The sequence below is a fragment of the Canis lupus genome, chromosome 19, assembly GCF_011100685.1.
Source record: "Canis lupus familiaris isolate Mischka breed German Shepherd chromosome 19, alternate assembly UU_Cfam_GSD_1.0, whole genome shotgun sequence".
Classification (NCBI taxonomy): domain Eukaryota; kingdom Metazoa; phylum Chordata; class Mammalia; order Carnivora; family Canidae; genus Canis; species Canis lupus.
In genome coordinates, this window is record NC_049240.1 from 51,859,419 (window position 1) to 51,885,435 (window position 26,017).

The following is a 26,017-nucleotide window of genomic DNA, read 5'->3' on the forward strand; positions in this document are numbered from 1 at the left end:
GGTTACACCACTTGTTTTGTTTACATATTCCAGGTTTAATGTTTCCTTGTGTACAAAAGAAGGAGTTAAAATATGTTTGACTTTAGACATTGAGTCTGTATAATCAAAGGTGAAAACAGAACTCAGAGTGGTGTGATATGTTTGCTGATTCAATGATCTATTTTGTACCTTTCAAGAAATAAATTGTCCCAGTGTGAAAATTGGGAGAATTTTATTCCATTGCAATACACTGAACTCACTTACAAAATCACTAGAAATCCTTCAGTTCCCTAGGACATGCCTAAGCTATTATTTACTAAAATCAAGTGGTCTGAAAACATTGACGCAGCTTCTAAAAGTGTCCAAATTCTAGGCAGTAAATGTTAACTCTACAAGAATTTAACTCATTAAAAATCATGCTTAAAACCATTTCTGTGGTATTAACAAAATAGATTTCATTTCCACATGCGTGTAGTACTAGATAAATCATAGAAGTTTTTCCTTTATAGGAACTTTTATCAAACAACATTAATGCCAATCAAGCAAAGAGTAGAGTAAAAATTATTTTGTAAGGATTACACTTCTTGAAAATTCAAAGTAGCAACTCACCTTCTTACAGATTAAAAATGGAACTAAACGACAGAAGTCTGAAGGAGTAGCTGAGGTACTCCTGGGGGAGAGCTGCTCCAGGAAATTTCAGAGACCCATGGGTACAGGTATAAGGGAGAGTGTTTACCATAGAGACCCTAGAGCAGGACTCTTGTGCTGCGCAACTCCACAGGGACACCTCTCACACTATATAGCCTGATAAACATGCTTCCTGGAACACAACTCCATAAAGTTGAGCAACCCGGAGACCTTTTGGTATTTCTTCGTACTGTGAGAAACTAACTTGCATTATAATCCACTAGAGATATGTTTTTAATGTATAACAAAAGTTTCCTTAAAAATCTTATGTGATGCACTCTGACCTTTTTGATCCCATTCTAATCATATCTTACTCTACTTTTTTTCTCTAAAACCGTCATGACACACTGAAATGATTTTATCACCCACTAATGCAACACGACCCACTATGTATATATAATATATAATATATATAATTTATATATAGTTTAGTACTTGTATGTGTATATATTTTATTTATATTAGAGATGTATTTTATTTATATATTTAAATATATAAACATTTTAAAATATGTATTTTTTATATTTATATTATATTTCTGTTTATATGTGTGTGTGTATATATATATATACAGAAACAGTTTACACAAAATAATACCCCAGTTATACAATATATTCTTTTATTTTTCTATTTCATTTATCAAAATATAATGGTTGGGGCATTCTAAGTTGGTTTTGCAGCCCCAAATAGGCCTAAACTGTCTTAGAATATCCCCGAGGTAATTAACTCAGCAAATAAGTATTGAGCACTTAGTATGTGCTAAGCACTTTCAGCACTACAGATAAGTATACGATGGAAGAATTCAAAGTTAACTATTTATAACTTAGAAACTCAGTTTACTCTGCTCATTAAACAACATAAGGAGAGAAAACTTCTGAATGGAATATTGAAGCTTTTTTTTTTAATTGTAACTCTACCCCCATATTCAGAGAGCAGAAATCTCACTAAGCAAGGGATTTAACCTCATTTCTCAATATTTGTTTCCTTACAATAAGTATTTTTTTAATGTGATAAAAAGGATTTGTAAAAAAAAAAACTTTTGTTACTTGAGTAAACAATGGAAAATCTCAAGCATTTTTGCATTTATTTTAAGTTTTCGGAGTGATTCTCTGTGTTAAAGAAATAGAAATGATCAGTAGCAAAAAAAAAAATCACATCTGTCTCTTTTTTTTTTTTTTTTTTTTGTCTGACGCCATTACCAACACAAGACTGATCTTGATACAGTCATGATGACTCAAACATATTCCAATATTCAAGCTGCATCCCTTCCACCGGCTTTCCTCCTTCCCAGCAGGTTAGCCCTGCTAAGGGTGGAGAGCATTTCCTTAGATACTGCCAAGGATCCCTTCCCCCTCTTCTTCTGTGAGCACTTTGATTTGGGGTCCCTCCCTCCCTTCCTTTTAGGGAACAAACAGCCACTAGTCCCTAGGTCTTCCTGCCTACTTCTGGTAAAGGAATGCAAGGAATTTACATCAGGATCCAAAGCACATGGATTGAAATTGATGTATTTTTGTAAATACATATACCATGCCATTAAAATAATATCTTGTTGGAAGATCTAGACTTCTCATACAAGTTATCTATTTTTTTTTAATCAATCCCTTGAATATAGAGGAGAAAATGTTACTATTTTCATGGGGTTAAAAAGTGAGTTACATTTATTCACTAGAGTATGATGTTTTCTCTTGCTTCTACAAGCATTCATTTTTATTAAGGATTACCATTGACCTTGTTTGCATTTAAAGTATACTTGCCAAAGCAAATGATAAAGGTCAAATGGCGAAGGTGTATCTTTTATATGACTCATTTCTTAGTTCTTGAATTTTTATGAATATAAATCAGTATTTGAGTATATCAACTTAGAATTTGGGCATATTCACTTAGAAAAAATTTTCTAACATAAAGTCATATTTATTCTAAATTGGAAATATAGATCAAACTGGTATAATGACATTTTTAAAACACTTATTTGTGTACTTGTCAAATCTGTGCCCATACAAAGACATGTCCAGCAATATTAATACTTAAGAGCCAACCATAGAAGAGTTTAGGATAATATGAACAATGACTTTTCTTAAAGAATATCGGTCATGAGAGAAATAAGTCTAAAGAGGTAGATATTGCCTTGTTTTAAAAAGCAAATTTTTTTTTAAGGAGACAAAAAATAAACTAGTAATCATAGGAAAATATCATTTAAAACTCCTAAAAAATTGTTTAGTGGTGCTATTTCGGTATGTACAGACACATATACACTGACACACATCAAATTACATGTGTGGACAAAGAGTACTGTTTATATCTGGAAATCTACCCCACTGGGCAAGCCACCACTGTCCTTTCCTGATTGTTCTGGTTTATCTCAATCTCCGATTGGGTGTCTAGGCACATGCTCTCACACCAGGAAAGTTTATCTGGGTGGCTTTCCAGTCTTATCTCGGCTTCATTAAAATCAACAGACAATGAGAAAGAGATTATGCCAGTTTATGGTGCTGCTGGCTGGTGTAAAATAATCATTTTTTCCCATTAAAGGGCTTCTCCAACTCACTAACTTGTTCCAAGCCCCAGCTGCCTTTTGGTTGTTAAACTGCTAAATGTTTTGTGAATAGTTTGCTTTAAAAAAAAAAAAAATTTAGCAACTGTCCCTTTCATTAGTTTTTTAAGCACAAAACATCTTGGCTGGAAAAAAAAAATTCAACTCTAAGAAAACATTTTTCCCCACATACTTCAAGAGACCATATGGTTTTTATGCAGAACTATGAAGTAGGTTTGCCAGAGTGCCTATTCAAGATTAAGTGGTTCAGAAATAAGCAATCTCCAATTTTGCTCCAGATATAAAAATCCAAGGTCCTCTGGATGACCCTAAGTATTACTGAGTGGCTTGAAGAACTCAGAGTACTTTGGGACGGACCTTTTCCTCCATAAGAGGATTTTTAACTGCCTGGAACACATGAGAGTCTAAAGTAACTTGTTCTCTTCTAAGGATCCTTTCCTGTCTCTTATCTCCCAGCTGTGGACAAACACTGGAGAGTCAATTTTCCCTTTCTCCACAAATGGGTGGTATTCTCTCCCTTACTTCCCATACACCCATGCTACACACACAGCATCAAAAGCTCTGATTTCTAGAAGTTGAAGGCAGGTTTTTTTTTTTATCTTAATAGATTGATTCAACCAACATTTTTGGAATACCGACCATGTGCTAAAGTCCACGTTAGGCCTTGGAAATAAGAAATGATCCTTGCCTTAAAGGGTTTAGAAAGATGATTTCGAATTTCTGTGCTGCTTTGTCTATCTATGGTGGGAGGGTAGGGGTGTGTGGAAAGCAGCTTACAATATTTTCAGTCACATCTGTTTGTTTTCAGGATGCATACCTCCATGCACTTTATTATCTCCTTGTCCACTCTCAAATCCCCAAACAAATGTTACCACTCACTTAGTTTACCCTACACCTTCACTTTTATAGTTGTCCTCTTGCTATATACCTGTTAAATCTCTTAGCATATTGCACTATTAGTTACATGAGCTGTATGAATAGAGCTTTAAAATGTCCTGATCCATAGAAGCTCTCAATAAATGTGTATTTGAGAGAGGAAAAAGAAAGACTGAGAGTTTTGTGCATTTATCTCTTTTCCTAAACTCTGACTTTCTGCAAGAAAAGGGCAGCATGCTGTTTTTGTTTTCGTTGTTTTGTATCACCATTTCTATCCTTTTGTTCAACAGAGTATTCTTGTTTGTTGTTGAAAATTGGAGAAAATAAAAAATAAGCCTTGATTTACATATTACCCTTAAGAAGTTTGTGGTGTTCACCACCTTCTTGTTTGTAATACAAAAATACATACAGAGTAACCCTATTTCTTTATTGTCATTCCTCAAGAATGTTTAAATAGAGAACTCGTAGAATAATGTCCCCAAATGGCTACTTTCTTGAATCCTAAATATGGATGCTTCTCATATAAAAACAAAAAGACAAAAATATGAATGACAGTAACCTCTAAGGAAACCGTACATCAACAAAGCCTTGCTAGAGTATTTTGAAAATGTATGCTCTGACTGCGGCTAGAGAAATGGTGATCTGTACCTTTAAATATGTCATTATTGGTTAGCAGATAAGGAAAAAGGCCACAGATAGCGATTACCAGTAAATAAGAGTTGTTATTACCTTGTTTAAAAAAATGGTTTCCAAATGCAAATAAAGCATAGTGCCTATTTATGGAAATAGCTAATTTTCAGAAGCAATGAAATGTTTAAGGTGTTGATTGTTTTATTACAAATCTGAATTAATATAAAAAAAAAAAAAATAAAAAAAAAAAAAACAAATCTGAATTAACATTTAAAGAATTGTACACCATATGCCTACTTCAACATTCGAAATGTTCTTACTCTGCTCTTTGTGAACAGTCATTGTTTCATAATAATATTTTATAAATATTTATATACTTTTAAACAGAGGGTTTTTTATCTCATTCTTGAAATGAAATATGGAGAACTTAAAAAAACAGACCTGACACCTGGAAAAAATTGCAGTCGTGCAATATAGCGATATTCTAGAAGGTGTGTTGGATTATACTGATGTATTCTTATTACTATTACTATATCACCACTACTAACTACAACTAGTAATGTAAATAATAATGCTGACAATGATTGCTCCTTTTACTTGTACAGACTTTACACATTGCGAGCCTTTCACTTACCTATTTTTGATTCTCACAACAATCATGCCACTCATACCAGTTTTTCCTGAGGAAAAATTCAAAAGTAGCAAGGTATCATATGCCGGAAGATGTTCATACCTGTGTTACATATAATGATGAAAAAATGAAAATATAAATGCCAAACTTTATCAGAATGATTCAATAAATATGATCAATATTAATAAAAATATTAATAGAAATGTCTGTATATCAAAAAGGAAAAATTCAAAAAAAAAGAAGAGGAAAAATTCTGGTGTTATTCTGTTAGAAGAAAACAAAAAGAATATAAAATTATATTTGCAATACTAGTACAACTATGGAAACATTTCTGTGTATTTGTATTTGGACAGGCCTCAATGGTAACATGATCAAATATAAAGTTTTTTATGGCATAGCACAGCAGTACAGTGTTAGAATTACTTTAGATTTTCAATAACACTGATGTTGTTCATTACATCATATACATGTTTAATATAAAGTTAAATGCATAAGCCTGTAACAGTATTTGCTCAATGCATATATTACATAATGCATCTCTTTAGAGAAAGACCTTTTATGAAAAATATGACTGTAGGTTCCTTTTCAACAGAATGTGATTCTCCTACCCCATCTCTTGTGCATCTGAATCACCAGGGGTGATTTCAAAGAATACTACTGCCCAGGCTCTACTCCCAAGAGATGAGTTTTCGACTTATCTGGGATAGGGCCCAGGCATTGTTTTTGTTTATTTGTTTGTTTGTTTGTTTAAAGTCCTCCAGGTAGTAATTCTACTGTGCAGCTTGTATTGAGAACTAAAAGGATTATAATGAACAACTGAAAGTTTATATTTTTAAATATTAAGTTTCTTGAATTTTCACTCAAGCGTAAGACTTTCAAGATTAAGAATGCTAAAAAAAAAAAAAAAAGATTAAGAATGCTATTTAGGTGGTAGCATTTGGTCTGATTTAAGGAATGCTAAGTGCAGAGTATCTTTATGCTATCAGAGTGACAAAGATTAAAAAAATGATAAAATACAGTGTTGGTTAGAAATGAACACTGCCATACACTGTCTATAAAAATGTTAATGGAGTGTGCATTGATCAACTTTACTGTGGGACAGTTTGAGAATATGAATCCAAAGCTTTAAAAATATGTAAACCCTTTTATCCCTGGAATTCCACTTTTAAGAATTTATCCCTAGAAAATAATTGAGTGTATTGGCAAAGCTAAATTAACAAGAATGTTTATCATACTGTTGCTTACTAGAGTAATTGTAATTTGATTGTAAACAATCAAATATCCTCAACTGGGATTGATTAAATTTTGGTATATTCATAGATGATAGTTGTAAAATGTGAAGTTAACACAATAATGTATTGATAAAAGAAAAAAGTTACAAAGCATGATTCCATTTTTGTTAAAATATGTAATATATGTATATATGTCTGCATATGTATAAACATACAGGTGGGAAAGGCCTGAAGCACTATCACTAACATATTAATAGTTCTCTTTATCAGTATTTTTTTATTTTGTTTTGTAGTCTCCTGCATATTCCAGGTTTTTTTTTTTCCACTAAAATCAAGAGGCAGTATTATAAATAAAGACCAAAATGTTTTCTTAAATGGAAAAGTATCTTTCTAAAAATAAAGCCTTGTTACCTTTATCTAGTCAGTTGAATGAACTACAACACAGATTTCCCTCTCTTCACCTTGTCCAGCTTGTGAAAAACAAGCTATTTGTTAGAAACAGCTATTTCTTAATATATTTTTAATATTTCTAAACTTCTTCAATATATATTTTCTCAAAGTAGATTAGGAAGTATAAAGTTAAATTTAAGTTTTACTAACAGATTTCAACTCCTCTCTGATTGCAATTCATCTGAGTTAAATCCTCAAAGGTGACATGTAATGAATTACTGAAATGGATCTTAATGTATTTGTATGGGCTCGTCTTCCTTGGCATCCGTAATTAATAAGCGGTTGGTTTTTCTCCTTCTTCATTCTAGGCGGTTCAGGACCATCCTCCTCCATAGCCATAGCTGGCACCAACCACCCTGCCATCACAAAGACAACATCTGTTCTTCAAGATGGCGTCATAGTTACCACCGCAGCTGGAAACCCACTGCAGAGTCAGCTGCCTATTGGGAGTGATTTTCCTTATGTTGGCCAGGAGCACGCACTTCATTTTCCATCCAACAGCACTTCAAACAACCATCTTCCACACCCCTTGAACCCCAGCCTCCTCAGTTCTCTACCTATCTCTTTGCCAGTGAATCAACAGCATCTCCTAAACCAGAATCTATTAAATATCCTCCAGCCTTCAGCAGGAGAAGGCAAGTCTGAGATCAACCTCCACCCTTTAGGTTTTCTCAACCCGAATGTAAACGCTGCTTTAGCTTTTCTCTCCGGTGACATGGATGGGCAGGTATTGCAGCCTGTTCACTTTCAGCTCTTAGCAGCCCTGCTTCAGAACCAAGCCCAAGCAGCTGCCATGCTTCCCCTGCCATCTTTCAATCTGACCATCTCAGATCTTTTGCAACAGCAAAATACCCCTTTACCCTCATTAACACAGATGACAGCCCCACCAGACCATTTGCCAAGCAATCAGTCAGAGAACAGCCGAGCTGAGACCCTTTTAACCAGCCCCCTGGGGAACCCTATACCAAGCTTTGCAGGCAGTGACACTACTTTTAACCCCCTGTTCCTCCCAGCTGTCACTGGGGCCTCAGGATTAATGGCCTTGAATCCCCAGCTGTTGGGAGGTGTCCTGAACTCAGCATCGGCCAACACCGCTAATCATCCAGAGGTTTCCATAGCAACTTCCTCCCAGGCAACCACTACCACAACCACTACATCATCAGCAGTGGCAGCACTGACTGTCTCAACACTTGGTGGGACAGCAGTGGTGTCAATGGCAGAAACATTGCTGAATATATCTAATAATGCTGGGAATACACCTGGTCCAGCTAAACTCAACAGTAACTCTGTGCTGCCACAGCTACTTAACCCTCTACTGGGGACAGGTCTGCTTGGTAAGTTAAATTTTTTCACAAATTTTTACAAAAGAAACGTTTTTCTAATTCTATTTTCTCCTTTTTAAAAACTCCATTTTGTCACACTATTTTTAAAAAATGTTTTTATTATGTCACAGCTTGCTTAAGGAACTAAATATAATAACACCCACACACATCCCTAGTTATACAAACATGAAAATGACTTTTTCCTTTTCCCCTATTCTAGCAGTACTAAATATCATTCTAATCTGCTTTTCTCTGATCTTCTGATTCTGATGCCACTTAACCCTAACCTACCTATCATTCTCTTAAGCCAAGTAGAGTCTTATTTTTCAAACAATAAAGCACAGGTCCATCTTAAAAATAACTTTTACTTGAATTTTAGTTGGTGTGGCATCACAGGGTTAGTATGAGCAGCTGCACTGTGGATGGAAACAGCTTGAGGAAGTGTTTTTTCCAGGTGATCCCTAAATAAACAAAACTAAATGCTTATCCAGCAAAATGAGAAACAGGGCATAAAAATATCCAAAGATAAACTTTGCCCAAGTTCAAAGAAACAGTCTCAATAGCTGTGTTAGATTTCCTCAGACAGTATAATTCCTTAGAACTTTGTGGCTTAAAAACAAAATCCTTCATATAGATTATTCTATCACAAAAAAAGTTAGAAAATAATGTCAAGTATATCCAACTGACTCATGCAGGTAACTGTAATATTAAGTACAGAAAGGGTGTCCATAAAGTCTGGAAATAGGCAAATATACCTGATATTGCCACAAGGGCATCTTCAATAGGTAAAAAACTATGAATAATATGTTTTTAGGCTTTATGGACACCTTTAGAATATAGTTTATTAATTTTATAGTTTACTAGTTGCTGTGGTTTATTTTAGTTCTATTTGGCATTGAAATCAACAGTTAAATAATTTAAAAAGCATTACAGATTTACATATTTCAAGTTACAAGACAAATGACAATGACATTGTCTTCAAGATAATTTCAATAAAATTTCAAACAAGTTAAACCTGAATTCTGAGTATAAACTTAGTTATTAACTAATCCCGTCTGATTGTGTAACATTTATTTTAATGATTATGACAGTGAGTTCTTTTGTATTGTTAGCTTTCTTTATGATTTTAATTTTAGGTAACCAACCTTTTACTGATAGTAAACCTTTTACTTAAAAACAAAATATGTATTTCTAGGCCAAATCTGATTTTATTTTATTTTTTATTTTTTATTTTATTGATGACTGTGCCTTGAGAACTAAATTTTTTTTTAAAGATTTTATTTATTTATTCATGAGAGACACAGAGAGAGGAAGAGGCAGGGAGGGAGAAGAGGGAGAAGCAGGCCCCATGCAGGGAGCCCGATGTGGGACTTCGATCCCGATCCCGGGTCTCCAGGATCACACCCTGGGCTGAAGGTGGCATTAAACCACTGAGCCACCCAGGCTGCCCCAAGAACTAAATTTTGTAAACAAGGCCTATTGAGACCCACTCATAATAGTTTGCTCAAATAGTTTAATAGTTTGCTCAAATACTTACGATTACTAAAACATTTTAGGGCTAATTTCAGCCTTTAGTTTCAAGTGCTCTAACAAAAACAGTTTTGAGGAATTATGAAAAACAGTTTTGAGGAATTATGTAACACTGAAACTCAATATATAGGGATAGAGCAAAGACTAAGTAGTGTCTCCAGAATATAAAATCAAAAAACTGATTATGAATGATAAAATTGAGTAATAAAACTCCTCTTTATTTACCACTTAGTAGGATGTTGAGGAGAAAAAGAGAATACAATGACCGTGTCAAGTCTAGTTTTCCGTTTTTGTTTCAGGGATCCTCAGGTACAAAGAGAGGCATAGGATCTCCAAAGAGTCACATTGACTTACATTTTATGTTTTTCAAACTATAGGTGACATGTCCTCAATAAACAATACTTTGAATAACCATCAACTGACTCATCTGCAGTCGCTGTTAAACAACAATCAGATGTTTCCTCCAAATCAGCAGCAGCAGCAGCAGCTTCTTCAAGGGTACCAGAACCTGCAGGCATTTCAAGGACAGCCCACAATTCCTTGCCCGGCTAACAGTAACCCCATGGCTTGTCTGTTTCAGAACTTTCAGGTACTCTTTCCCTGGGTTCCTTGAATAGTAAATAATGTGTAGGCAATGTCTGGGTCTGTTAAAATGCTTAACTGAAGACAAGAGACCAGAGAAGGAAGTAATGTGTCCTCTCACCTCCAATTACTATTATTTCCCAATAATGAATATTGTTAAACATTCCAGTCTTTTGTGTGAAGGTTATTTTATTTTGTCTGAGGCATCTCAGTGGTCCTTTTGGAGCTGATAGTAAGCACTGATCACATGATCCTCTTAAACCCTTTTGTGGGTTCCATTGCTCTCATGATTGAAATCCGTATCTTTAACCAGCTGGCTTGGCCTCACTCGCCAGCCCCAGCCCTCACCGCCCTTCCTGGCTTCCATCACTTAGTATTCCTTTAGTTCTACAAGCTAAATACATTCCTAATAGATTAAGGAGCTAGATGGAAAGAGGAATGCTTAATAAATACAAAGAGAAAATATAGAAGTATTTTTAAAATAATCTTGAGGTAGAGAAGGTTCTTTCAGTAAGACACAAAATCAAGAAGTCAAAAAGAAAAGAAGTAATAAGGTCGAATATATAAAACTTTAAAATCTCTCTATGATAAGGGTATTCTAAACAAACTTAAAGACAAGTGGCACCCAGCAGAAAATACTTGCATGATAATGGCAAATAATTGACATTCATTATAGAAGAAAAGCTCCTATGAATCAGGAAGAAAAAAAGATAATTGATTAGAAAAATGAGCAATAGATATGAACAGAAAATTCACAGAAAATGAAAAGTAAATTATTAATGAACATATGAAAAGAGTAATCAGAGTTATACAAATTACAACACTAATGTGTCTATCAGATTGATTGATATCCCTTGCCGAGAGTGGTGTGGGGAAATGGATCCTTTCAGATATACTGTTGGTCTGATTGTATGCTGATATAGTTCTTTGGGAGGGTAATTTGATAGTTTATCAGGTTTTTAAATATACATATCCTCTAATGCAGAAGTTCAACTTCTTTGTATCTGTTTTAGAGAAATCTTCAACCGTGAACAAAAGGGCGCAGGCTAGAATGTTCATTACAACATGATTTGTGGTGGCAAAAATTAGAAGCCGCGTCCATCAGTAAGGAAATAATTAATATATCATGATGTATCTGTCTTTTGAGTATTTTTTTAAAGATTTTATTTATTAATTCATGAGAAACACAGGGAGAGGTAGAGAAGGTAGAGACATAGGCAGAGGGAGAAGCAGGCTCCATGCAGGGAGCCTGATTGATGCAGGACTCGATCCCAGGTCTCCAAGATCACGCCCTGGGCTGAAGGTGGCGCTAAACCGCTGAGCCACCCGGGCTGCCCTCTGTCAAGTATTTTAAAAGGTTTAGATAGATTTACATAACTGATATGGAAAGATCCACAAGAATGCAAGACTTTAATACTGTGGTATTATAGAACAATACTAAAATACTCTACCATTTATGTGAAAGAAGGAAGGAAAGAAAACTAGATATGTACCTACACACCTTAGTGTATTAAACATAAGTGTCTGCAAGGATGCATTCCAGCGCTGATTACTCCTGAGAGAGGGACTGGAATCAGAGTGGGATGCGAGAGTCAAGTTTGGGTGGGGAGGAGTGACAAAGAACGTTTTTATCTTTTTCTGACAATGAGAAAATATTCATATACATCTTGTGTAATAAAATAATTTAGAAGGGAAGAAAAGGACTCAGCCATGTCACTGAAAATCTCAAACAAGTAGATAAAGCCTGAAGAGAACCCACTAGATTTAGGACATCGTCAATGATGGTGGAATGCAGTTTTGGTGGAGTGGTAGGATGGATGGAAGGAGGATGGAAGGATGAAAAGGTTGGGAATTAAAGAGTGTGGATTAGTCTTTCAGAAACTTAACCATAAAGAATAAGAGAAATAGAGTGGTGCCCCAAGGCAGACATAGTATGAGCAAACTTTTAAAATATGGAAGCTGTGCACATGGTTGTATGCTAAAAAAGAAAAATTTAAGAGCAAAAAAAGAAAAAATGTGGAAAAGATTGAACATAATGAAGAGAAGGGATAACAAATGAGGCAAAATCCCTGAGGAGTGCCTTGGAAATCAGAGCATAAGTAAGAGGACTTACCCTCAGAAAACAAGAGGCCCCTCTTAACACTGGGAAGCAGGGCAGGATGTGACACGTGTATCATTGCAAAGTGTGTGCTGCCAGGGGGTAGGGAGTAGCAGAGTATAAGAACTATGAGAATTCTTAACCTGTGAACTCCATTTTCTCTGTTAAGTAAGGGTTTTCCACTAAGAATAGTGCTGGAGATGCTGTAACAACCAGCTTGAAGAAGTGGGTAAAGATTTGAACAGTTGTGAAGGAGAATGATACCTAACTTGAGGATCATCAGATTGATGGAAACATTAAGCCCCCAGCTGTAGTTGAAAGCCCTAAATTTCTAGGCAGATACTCAGCATTCTCACTGGATATAGATAAGGGCAGTTAAATTGATCCCACATTGAGATTTTATCTGGTAGGTGTAGACAGGGGGAGAATAACAAGAGAGTGGTTGATACGTTGATGGATCCCAGGTTCTGGTTTAGTGGGAAAAGATGTGAAGACAAGAAGGAAGAAATCATTGAAGAGGAAATCCGAAGTAGCAAGGGTCTGGAGCAGCAGTTTTTAGGTGGGGTTGGTGCAATTAGAATAACCTTGGGGACTTTTTCAAAGTGCATTCATCCTCCCTGTGCTGACCATTGACATTCTTACCTGCTGGGCATCCCCTTCCTTCCCCTCTTCCCAATTAAGAATCACTTCTATAGAGAGCCATTGTCATTGCTGACCGCATGGTGGTGTCCCCCAGTCAGTAGCCTGGTAAGATTGAAGAGTAGGTGTCACTGCTTTATCTGAAGTCTTCAGAAATATAATGTCATATCAGAAATATTTTATTGTTATGAAAAAAGTGTGTGTGTATATATATATATAGAGAGAGAGAAAGAAAGAGAAAGTGTGTATATATATATTTTATTGTTACGAAATAAATTACGAATATTTTATTTTATTGTTATGAAATAAATTACGAATATTTTATTGTTACGAAAAAAGTGTGTGTGTATATATATAGAGAGAGAGAGAGAAAGAAAGAGAAAGAGAAAGAGTGTGTGTATATATATATATAGACAGAGAGAGAGAGAGAGAGAGAGAGAAAGAGAAAGAGAAAATTTTCTTTTAGCTTATGTTGTAGTTCAGTAGAAATATCAGTGAATTAGAACTCCTTTCCAAAATCTGGTTCCCTTTGTAATTTGAGCAGTGCTGGTGATGGACTTGTCTCTCTGAAACCCAACTTGCAGAACCTGTAATGACGTTTAAATACATGGAGTCATTACCTGAAAACAGTTTGTGTCCAACCACCTCACCTTTAACTTTTCTAGAGAATGTTTGGTAATGATGAGTTTTTTATTTTTTATTTATTTGTTCATTTATTTTAGAAATACATTCTTTTATTTTTATTTTTTTAAGATTTATTTATTTTAGAGAGAAAAGAGAGAGTGCATGAGCAAGGAGAGAGGGGCACAGGGAGAAGGAGAGAACCAGACTCCCCACTGAGCACAGAGCCCTGACCAGGGGTTTGATCCCAAGAACCCAAGATTACGACCTGAGCAGAAACCAAGAGTCTGACGCTCAACTGACTGGGCCACCCAGGCGCCCCAGTGATGAGTTCTTTAAATCTTTTTTTTTTTTTTTTTTAATTTATTTATGATAGTCACACAGAGAGAGAGAGAGAGGCAGAGACACAGGCAGAGGGAGAAGCAGGCTCCATGCACCGGGAGCCCGACGTGGGATTCGATCCCGGGTCTCCAGGATCGCGCCCTGGGCCAAAGGCAGGCGCTAAACCGCTGCGCCACCCAGGGATCCCTGAGTTCTTTAAAACAAATGTATGAAATAATTTCAACCAAAGAAACTACCCAAGTATGATCAAGACATAAACTCTACTATACAGAGTGACTTTTTATTACATTTTGAGCCTTGTTCTTTCTTTATATTTCTCTCCTTGTTATATTTGTTTGCCTTTCGGTAAATCTTAAAATTATGGTCTTTCTCTTTGACGTCTTTAGAAACTTTTCTGTCTCTCACTGCTTCCTGTCTGTTTCTTCAAGGTGAGAATGCAGGAAGATGCAGCTCTCCTAAACAAAAGAATAAGCTCTCAGCCGGGGCTCACGGCACTTCCTGAGAATCCAAACACTACACTTCCACCTTTCCAAGATACATCTTGTGAGTTGCAACCGAGGATTGACCCATCTCTTGGTCAGCAGGTGAAAGATGGCCTCATTGTGGGTGGCCAAGGTGATGCTTCTGTAGATGCCATTTACAAAGCAGTTGTTGATGCAGCCAGCAAAGGAATGCAGGTTGTCATCACCACTGCAGTCAACAGTACAACTCAGATCAGCCCCATTCCAGCTCTGAGTGCCATGAGTGCCTTCACTGCCTCGATTGGTGACCCGTTAAGTCTCCCCAGTGCTGTCAGTGCGGTCATTCATGGACGAAACATGGGCAGTGTCGATCATGATGGTAGGCTGAGGAATGCAAGAGGGGCTCGGCTGCCCAGGAATCTGGACCATGGGAAAAACTCAAATGAAGGAGATGGGTTTGAATATTTCAAGTCAGCAAGTTGCCACACATCCAAAAAACAGTGGGATGGGGAGCAAAGCCCTGGAGGGGAGCGAAACAGGTGGAAGTGTGAGGAATTTTTAGATCATCCAGGCCATATCCACAGTAGTCCTTGTCACGAAAGGTCCAACAATGTCTCTACACTGCCATTTCTGCCTGGGGAACAGCACCCGGTACTGTTACCACCAAGAAACTGTCAAGGGGATAAAATTCTGGAGGAAAATTTCAGGTATAATAACTACAAAAGAACTATGATGAGTTTTAAGGAGAGACTAGAGAACACTGTGGAAAGATGTGCACACATTAATGGGAACAGACCTCGACAGAGTCGGGGCTTTGGAGAGCTGCTGAGTACCACAAGACAAGACCTGGTCCTAGAGGAGCAGTCTCCGAGCTCCTCAAATAGTTTGGAAAATTCTCTAGTCAAAGACTACATCCATTACAATGGAGACTTTAATGCCAAAAGCATTAATGGGTGTGTGCCTAGCCCTTCAGATGCTAAAAGCATTAGTAGTGAAGATGACCTAAGGAATCCAGATTCCCCTTCTTCAAATGAGTTGATACATTATAGGCCAAGGACGTTCAACGTTGGCGACTTGGTCTGGGGCCAAATCAAAGGACTTACTTCTTGGCCTGGAAAATTAGTAAGAGAAGACGACGTTCACAATTCATGTCAACAAAGCCCCGAGGAAGGGAAGGTATACCAATCTTTATCCATTGTCAAATACTAACCTTTGTTCAGATATCAATTGTTATTTTTTGTTGTCGTCACTTTGGATTCTTTGGATTTGAAATTAGGATTCTTCATGACTCGTTAAGTTCTCACAAACTTCTGGAGCATAAAATGAAGAGGGGATGGTTATAGTCACCAAAATGTCATATCAAGGGGTGAGTTGTGCCGTGTTTGTAGAGATCCCACTAGGGCCTCTAACCCAGGAACCAGATTTCCAGAATTTTCTTAATCCTGCCTTCATTCCCTGTATGTACTTAATTCTTCATTCCATACACAGAGGATGAAGGCAAGTGGCAAGTACTAGGGGAAAAAATCTGGTGGCCTTTGAAGTCCAGCAGTATGGCAGAGGTAGGGCAACAGGAAGCGCTGGGGGACAGCATCTCCTCCTTGAACTCACAGGAGCCACATAGAGCTGAGGAGAGGGTAAAACCCGGGTGTAATTGCAGCCATTTCTGGAAGCAGCAGGTAATGTCTGTATTCAGAATGGTGTCTCCTTTCAGGAAAAGTTCTGGGCCTTTATAACATATGGAAATGTTTAACCCCACCGTCTGGTTCTACTTAACACAATCTGATCATATAAATTAAATGAAAACTTCTCCATGAAACTACTATTCAATTTAGAAGAAATTAGTAGGGGTCTTCTGGGTTCCCCCTCCCCCCTCACAATTGATAAATTGGCTCACTAGGCGAGAAACATGCAGAATGTTTAAAGCGGATAGAAAAATTTATATCTGACCAGGAGGAGATAATTATGCACATTCCCCACATATGATGAGGAAACATAATTTTTCATCTCCTTAAGAAATAAAAACTACTCTTAACAAATATATGGTATTCTCTTAAAGAGTATATTGTATAAAGCTATTTCAACTCTGCTCAAACCTCCACTGGCACTTAGGTTTAATGGCAGGAAACCAAAAACATTTTTGCCAGCACAATAAAAAGATTGTCTTTCTCCAAATGACCAGGAGGTCCTTAAGCCCATCGCTTATAATGCCTAATATATACTTGTCAGGGTGTGCTCTGGGCATAGTGTTTCTACGTTTGATAAGAAAATGAATTCCATACCCCTATTCACAAAACATTTTATTCTCTAATCTCTCTGAGCCCAGACAAAACATTCTCTAGGTTGATAAACCTAAATATTTTTGACAGTTTATTCAAAAAGTAATTAGAAACAGCAAAATTGGGCTTTTAGGATATAAATGGACTGCTACAAATATAAGATGTAGACACTGCACTGTTTTACAATCTTGGTGCAAATGAAACCAAGTCTTTTTTAGGTGCCATTTTACAAAAAGCTTAATGAAAGAAAAGATTATAGCCTCCCTTTCCTGGAAACATTCTTCCTGTCCTAAATGCCTTGTCTAAATATCTTTTTATGTCCTCAGGAGAATAAAGGCATGTACTTTTAACACATTTCACATTAAACAATGGTCCTAATCTTTTGATTAGTCTGTGTTTGCAAAACTCCTGGGATTGAGTTACTCACTGATGTGTGGGGAGATACACTTTAAAAAAAAAAAAATCATTATCTACGAGTCCAAGAAACATTTATGTTGCTTCATTTAAATAAGCAACTGGGTTTCACTCACTATACAATAGTAAGTGTTTAAAAAATCCAGAATCTTCTTCCTTGTTATAGGCAATAGATGAATTTCTAACATAAAATTATTTTTGTCAACTCAAATATTCCCCTCCCCTCGCCACCAAACGACATTGTGATTTTGCATTCTGACAACTTGAATATCAAAACATTGATATCAGGATACGTTAAAAATATTTTTAGTAATTCAAAAAAATAATTTAAAGCCCACATTTAGAGGTACAAAACTTGAAAACATATAATACATTATTAATGACAACACATGAAATATTTATCTGTCATTAGAAAGCAAGGTATAACAGCCTTAAAAGCTCGAGGGCACTTAACATTTTTAAAAACCTTGGTCTTTCCAGGACCTACTCACATTTGCACATTAAAAAAATAAAGTCCTATTTCACAAGCACTCTTTTTTCTTCTGTGGTTCACAAAACAAAGGAAGGGCTTCCTCATACCTTATTTAATGATGCCCAGCAAGCCAAACAGTGTTCTCGATTTATAAGACCAGAAAAGGTGAAATTTCAAACACAAGTCTGTCTGACTTCAAGCCAGATGGCCTTTGCTTGATGTCTTGGTAATCCTGGTTCATCAAGAAAAATTTAAACTATGTTCAATAGCTGTGTAAGACAAAGCGTGATCTATTTGAAAAGATTTCCAGCAAAAACGTTTTTAAAATTCGTACTCTTAGTCCGGTGAACCAACCAGTCATGATGTAAATATGATTTACATAGAATCCCTAAGTCCTCAGCAATGTTGGATAAATAAAGTCTTGTGCATGAATAATCAGATTTCTGCTTTTAAAAAGGCAAAGTAGTGCATTAGGGTCTCTTCTACGCTGTGTCAATGGCTGACGTTTTATAAAGTCGAGAGACAAAGATAGAGACTGACTCCATAAACCATGTGTTTATTAACAGTAAAACCTAATTAATTCCACCTTGCCAATGTGAAATGTGGGACCCCATCCCCTAGTGTTTATCTTTGTAGTATCTCAGAAGGAAAGCTTTGGTAAACAATTTTCTTATATGTTATCTTTGTAGACCTTTCTAGATTCTCAGTTGTTCATACTATTTCCATGTCCACAAAGTAAATTAACCGGAGAGTCTGTTAGATCCCTCCAGATACAATCTATGTTAACTCAAGTGTTAGAATAGATCGATTATCTTAATCTCTCCCCAGCCCTCTCATCATAGGAACCTGTCATTTATTTTCTGTTGCAGTCTTTGTTCTCAGCAAACCACTTCAGATTCTTTTCAGAAGCAGGCAAAAAAATGTTTAAAAAGTAATTAATTGGCAATATTGCAGGCTACTAATTCAGAGTAAGCTGGGCGCCTCTCTTGTTTTCAGGCCGTACAGGTGGTCCCTGGCCTGACAGATCAATGCTGTCCCTGGACTACTGCCGCGGGCCGAGGTGTCCATGCTGTCCCTAAGTTGATGACGCTTCAGCCAGCTGTCATGATAGTCAACGACCTGGTCAGTTTATGATCTTAGAAAGGCACCGTTCGTCTTTGGTGGGGTGTTACGTGTAGCAGAATTACTAATAATCCTTTGGAACTGTTCTGCACGTTTGGAGATTGCTTCGTAAAGGGTTTTATTTCAAAACATCAAACATCGTATGAACATAGTCTACGGAGAACTAGAGAGCACGCGGAGTGTGGCAGGAAGAGGCTTGGGCTCTGGGCATCCTCCCATGAGCTTGATCCCCGCCCCGTCCGTTCCCTAATTGCTCCTGGGTGGGTGTCTTAATCTCCCTGGGCTGCAGTCCCCTCACCTCTCAAGTGGGACTATTCAGTTCTCACTCAGAATGATGTTTTCAGAATTAAATGATATACCATAAACAGATCATCCAGCACACGAGAGACGCTCAGTAGAAATTAGCCTCCTGGCCCCTGTGTTTTTTTATGTTAAACAACCTTATTAATTTGGATTTCTCCACTCTGGAATTGTGGTCGTTTGAGTTTAGTTATTGTTTGCCTCTGTATTATCCATGGATCAAGGGTTTACGAACTAGATTGAGGCTCCAATCTAGTGAGCGCATTATAATGAATATATTCAATGAGTCAAATAGTTTACAACCATTTTTTGATGAAGTTCAGCACGTCACACACAAGTGGCATATCCGATTATGTTATCGTGAGCGGTTCGTTTCAAGCAGGAGTTCTACTCAGAAGCATTTTCAAGCACTTTATTCAGTGAACCTGGAAGTCCATCTCCCAACGTTGTTTGTAAAAAATACCAACACAGGCTTTCTTCCTTTACTTTCCTATCTCATCGCCCCCTCCACACACACAACAATATTCATTAGTAGAAATTTTTAGCCGTCCATGGAAACTTGGACTGAATCACCCCTATAGACTGCTGTCCCAATACTGAAGCTGTGTAAAACACTAAAGAATATTATGTGTCCGGAATCAGACCGTCCTGAAAGTAGTGTCTCCTCACTCTCTAACACATTCTTTCCTTTGGTTATCAGTTTGTAATCAAGTATGGTCTGAAAGATATTTATACTTTTTCTAAATAAATGATGCAAGTTTCTTTCTGAACCATGAGTCCTTTATAGTTTAAGCTTCAGTGACCAAGAATAAGACCTCAGTGCTATGCTCCAGTACATCATCGCAGCCAGAGAGCTGCATTGCCAGATCTTGGCATGGCCTTAGGGCATTCTTAGAAAGGGAAATGGCTTTGCTGGCATTACACCTATCCACCATAAAGTGCAAACACTTTTTTTTTTTTAAGAATATTTATTTTATTATTTTTTTAGAGAGAAAGAGAGCGGGGAGGAAGGGCAGAGGGATAGAGGGAGAGAGAGTCTCCAGTAGACTCCCTGCTGAGTCTGGAGCCTGACACAGGGCAGGGCTCAATCCCAGGACCCTGAGATCATTAGCTGAGCTGAAATCAAGAGTCAACCGCTTAACCCACTGAGCCACCCGGACACCCCAATTAGCAATCATTGTAAACCTGTGCAACTATGGGGGGGGAGATGGTTATCTTTATGTACTTGTTTCAATAATTACATAAAAGTCAGAAAAGTCCCCCTGTTTCCTAAAATATATTTTGTGATTATCATCCGCCCTCTCTGATCTTATATTAACTAACCTGAAAGAATTGACACTCAAGTGATAATCAAAAAATAAAACTCTTTTTCTTTAGTACATAACTTTTACTCTTTTTGGACATTTCCCACTGGTCTTCATATTTCATTGCTCTTATAGTCGTTGTGTATTCTAACTTGAGCCAAATTTAGGAAAGGATTTATTTCCAGATTGGCGCCGCAATGTTTCTCTTCAGTGAAATGCTGGCTGTTCTTGGACAGATAGGGAGCTCTGATTACTCAGAAAAGTTGTACATTTCAGTGACACACTAGATGAGCAAATGAAGACATGTTTTTATAAGTAGCGGGCAGGGTGCTCTCTCTTGAGAATCGCACTTTGCCTTTTTTCACGTGGTTATATTTGGCAGGTAAAGATGAAAATCGCTCTCTGAGTAGTAGTCAGTTATTCAAATGAGACAAAACTCATCATTATTAAAACTCATAACCAAACTTATTTTGGGACAATACACTTTCTATATGTCAGGTGAGTACGTCTCTCTCTCTCTCTCTCTCTCTCTCTCTCACACACACACACACACACATGTTCTGACAGTGTGAAGCGTATCCAAAGACAGCTGACCATCGTGTTTTGGGGATGTGTAAATTAAGTTGGAGCTCTTATGATTTTTAAATGTTTTACTTTAAAGAACATTCTTTCTGTGCTTGATTATCAGCATTAGCTGTTTTTATTCTTTGGTACTATAATTCTCTGTTGAAAGTGTGCTTTGTATATTGCCCTTGCCTTACATAGCTCCTTAACTGCTGTTGGGAATGAATCCTTGTCCCTGCACTCAATCACCAACCACAGTATTTGGGCTGCATTGCGGCTGGTAGGACGGCAGAGGCAGTCCATGCTCTGTAGCAACAGAATCTCCTTGAAAAGGAAGGAAAATCGTTTTTGAAAAGTAATGTGCAAGATAAAAGCCAGGCTGACAAAGTCAGCGCCTGACGGAAATTTGGGAGATAATAACAATGAAGAACCAAATAAGACCAAAAATGTGAATATTAGCAAAAAGACAAAACAGAAAAAGCTTAGGTAAGACCGTGAATGTCCCTGAAGCGAACTGTGGAATATGGTAACCTTCTTCCCTTGAACAAGGTTAAAGAGGAAAAGGAGGCCTGTCTCCATTTACACGTAACTGAGACCCACACAGAGTTCTTGAGCTTGTCAGTACGGTTTTCATATGGATAGTAGCAAATGGAGTCGGGTCGGAGGCAGGTACGTGCTTCTGTGACATGAAACTTTAAACAGTGCTGCTTTAGAAATCCGAGCTCACCCCAAGCATTTAATTCCAAGGATGGGTGGTGGGTCAGTATAAAATATGTTGTACATTTAGAATAGATTTACTCTAGTCCTGTAGTATACTTTTCTTCTACCTAAAAACACTGTTTCCAAAGTGAAGAGGAAAGGAAGCACACACACACATATCCACGCACACAAAGCCTCAGATAAGGCCACTGACAAAAGTCGTCTATGTGTATTTGATTAGTTCGTTTGAAAAAATAAAAAGGGGTTCGCTTTAGGAATTTTTCCATGAGTATTATTGATGGAAAATGAGGTTCATCCTCTCTGTCACAGGTGAGTCAACTCTTTACTCCAAATTATTTAGCGTTAATTCCCATTTTTTAAAAAATATTGCAATATCGCACCTAAGTTAGCAGGACTTGAATACTTACTATTTAATAAGTGTTTGTCAATAATGAAACTAATAAATGCCTCATATTTGCTGATTGCTTCAGGGCTCTATTTCCCAGGTTTCAACTGAAGTTGTCTGCTCCCTGCCTCCCCCACTCCCACTCCCACTAATCTCTAAAAACAGAAAAAAAACAAAGCATGCATGTTCCTTTAGGGGCACTGGGTGACTCAGTCAGTTAAGCGTCCAACTCTTGATTTCAACTCAGGTTGTGATCTCAGGGTCTTGAGGTCTAGCCCCTCATTGGGTTCCATGCTGGGCGTGGAGCCTGCTTAAGATTCTCTCCCTTTCTGTCCCTCTGTTCCTCCACCCCCCCCAAGAAAAACAGAAATAAAGTTGCATGCTACCTGTACTATACTTAAAAATTTTATGCAAATTCATTTACTATTTATTTATTTATTCAACAAATACTTTTTGGACTCATAATATGAACTAGGCACCATTGAAGTTACTTTCAAATAATGTCTTCAGTCTTACTCTAAGATAGAATATGCGTAAAATCCTAAGTATGATGTTTTTTGTATTTTTCTAATATAAACATATGAATATATAACTATTAAAAATGTTAAAAAATATTAAAGGTCTGTCCTTGTTTCACATGCCACTAATGACACTTTGGTAAAGACTGATTTGGTGTTTACAAAGTACCTTCATCTTCATTGTCTTTTTAGATTCTCTCAGTGATGCATAAAGAAGCGCACAACCATCCCCATGGTACAGATGAGGGAGCTGAAACTCAGCGAAGTAGCATTCCTAAGGACACAAGTGACAGGCAGTTAAGCCAGGACCCAACCCCCGTCTCCTAACTCTAAGCTTAGTACTCTTTGCATAGTACCATTCCCCCAACACAGGAGCTGATGACATGAACAAAGACGTAAAGAATGAGAAGGCGCTTGAGTTCAGCTGCCCGCCTCTCCTATGAAACCTGGGAGGTGGCTTGTACTCTGTCCTTTGTCTGACCTTTGTGTGACAGCTTCCCCTCACCACTAAGTAGCAGCGAAGTAAATCACCAAGAAATTCAATCCTGTTACCAGGTTTAAAGCCTATGGGGAATTTTGACATCATCTTTACTTAATTGGCTCTATTCAAAAGTGATCTAGGATCTTTGATCCAAGCTCTTCTAATATATACTCTACCTCATTTTCAGAGGGTCAGTTTGGTTCTCTGAAGGATTTGTGTCTCCCTTGTCGTAGATTTAAGTTACTTCTAAGATCACTACATTCTACTGTGTTGACCCCAAATCAAACTTAATTAAATTGCCAAATTTTACTGTGTGCCTTGTGAACAAAATAAGCAACTAGAGATTCAGACTTGTTCAGAAAAGTCTTAAACTTCCACCCAAAAGAGTGTATGGGTATGTTTCCAACCCTACTGAACAGGTGGGGTTCAGAATCTGCTTTCTGTTGCTTGAACAGGCTGTAGGACTATTCATGTGAAGAATTGTGATATCTAAAGAATGTGAATGAGTGAACAAGGCTTTAGGAGTCAAAATATATCCAATATGTGTGTATATTTATACATGAGGTAATAATTGAACTATAAATATGTATAAGTTCTGGTAATTTTTTCTAAATCTTAAATGATTTATGTGCAGAGGGTTATACCATGTTGGTCATTCCTATTAGCCTCATCATTACCAGAGTGAGAAAATGGGATAGATTATGAGTAAAGGTACATTATAAAGTCCTCCCTTGATTTCTCACCAGGATAGGAATTAAATAATTTATAGAACTCCTGGCTTATGAATGTACAGGAGTATAAGGTTGTAATTACAGATCACAGTATTAAGTATCTTAAATTACTTGCTCCTTCAATGTAAGGTTTATAGAAATATTTGTGTTTATCCTTTTTAATGTTACATTTATGTATTTGATTTCTCAGTACTTTCTTCATTTACAAGTTAGCTAAGTAATTTATGAGGGAGTATTCATTAAATCATTAAATATGATTTCTATTTGACTAGAAATTGAATTTATTTTGTTCTTCTCCAATCCCATCTTAGGGGGCGGCAGTATCTTTAAAGAGTTTCTTGAATATTGCATAAGTATATGAATAATTCCCTATAAACAACATACGCTGTTCATATATTTCACAATTCAGTAGAGTACTAAAATTCTGAAACAAAATAAACGAAACATTTACCTCTGGATATGTATGATCTTGTCATATCAGAAATAAACAGTGATGTGTAACTTATTTGTATTTAGTTTCAGAAAGCACCATCATTGCTTTCTCTTTCAAGGTCATTTTGAATCCTTTATAAATAATATAGTTCATTATAGAGTACCTTACAGCCTTAGAGGCAATTTAAATGAAAAGAAAAATCATGGTAGATTATTAGTTCAGAAAATTATCCAAGCATAAAAAAGTTTTTAAAGATAAATTTGAGCATGTATTATCTAAATTTCTGGAAGAATCTAATTTGTTTTAAAATAATTTGACCTATTTTTTTTTTTAGTATATGTGCATGTGTGTGTAAGTGTGTGTAAAAAATGATTGTAAACATCAATGTATATTGTAGTTGGTGTGGTGGAGAGAGGTTGAGTGCTTTGGAGTCAGACCTGAGTTTCAGTGCTGGCCATGTTACTTAAATTCACTGAGTTTCATCTGTAAAATAACAAAAATAATACTAGTTTGCAGTATTATCATATTAAATAATGAAACAGTGCCTTTTCCACAATAAATGCACAAGAAATGTTTTTATTGCCCCTTATTCCTTATTTAATTAAAAATAAAAACTGAAAATTTTAAAAATAGTTTTACATAACTTAGTGTTTAAGAATTAACACCAGTGGATTAAGTCTTCATATTGATGTTTTGCTTTGTTTCACTGTGAATCTGCTTTCTGTCGCTTGCATCAATCCCTTCTGAGATCTTTCACTACACCAATTTGTGCCTACTATAAGTTTACTACATAGGAGAGCTTCCTTCCTACTGCCAAAAAGGGGGGGGGGATTAAATATAAGTGGAATTAGCGATAGATTATAGAAATGTAATGTGTGAAATATCTTTCTTTTTCTTTTCACGTGAGTAAATACAAGATGAAACCTCTTCAACATGAAATGTGAAAATGTACCCAGGCACTATTTTTTTTTTAAAACAACACATATATATATATTCATCTCACTTAAGCTTTTCCAGTTATTTCAGCAAGACACTTTTCTTCATGGTTTCCATGAAGTGTTATTAGAACAGAATTGTCTCTTGTTCCAGCACACAAGAAATTGGGTGTCTCCAATGAATGGAGATATAGATATATAGAAATATGAGATTTGCATCCTTTAGGACAAAGTACAAAAATTATGAAAGGGAAAATGTTTTCTTTGTTTGATTGTTTTTCTCCTTGAGTATTTAGACATGCCTGTTTTCAAACTGACAAAGGAAACCCTTTGTTACTCATTACTGGCTACTCAATTTTGAAGAGGTCAAAGAAAAATTATTTATAAAGCATACTCATGAGTCAAGAAGATTTCAAGAGAAAAGTTAATAATAATTTCCTTGCTTCTTAGTATTTATTTTCTTACCCATGAGGCATTTTGGCACCTTCTCAAATTTTTCTGTAAAAGTAGCATAGGGGCAGGGAAAAAACTGGGTTAAGGGACGGCTGGGAGACTTGCCTTGAAGCTGTGTTTACACAGCAATCGACACTGTTTTTATTTAAACTGTTGTTGTTTTTTTAAGATCAATAAAAATAGCAATGTTTTTCTTAAAGTGTTTTTACTCACAAGTCACATACAAGTTTTACTATTTATTAATTGTTTATCTTGGAGGGGTGGCTTCAAGAACCATG

General features: G+C 36.6%; 1 protein-coding gene across 22 annotated transcripts in view; it reads left to right on the plus strand.

The window, feature by feature from the left end:
* MBD5 (methyl-CpG binding domain protein 5) overlaps nt 1-26,017 on the plus strand; it is a 226,469-nt gene that overhangs the window by 187,519 nt on the left and 12,933 nt on the right. For 19 of the 22 annotated variants that reach the window (XM_038565140.1, XM_038565152.1, XM_038565142.1 and 16 more), the window contains 4 exons: nt 7,345-8,370; nt 10,266-10,477; nt 14,599-15,807; nt 18,790-18,915. In XM_038565140.1, coding sequence (XP_038421068.1) covers nt 7,345-8,370; nt 10,266-10,477; nt 14,599-15,807; nt 18,790-18,915 — 2,573 coding nt within the window. The remainder of the gene's footprint in view (nt 1-7,344; nt 8,371-10,265; nt 10,478-14,598; nt 15,808-18,789; nt 18,916-26,017) is intronic. The other 3 variants (XM_038565161.1, XM_038565160.1, XM_038565162.1) reach the window with 3 other exon arrangements.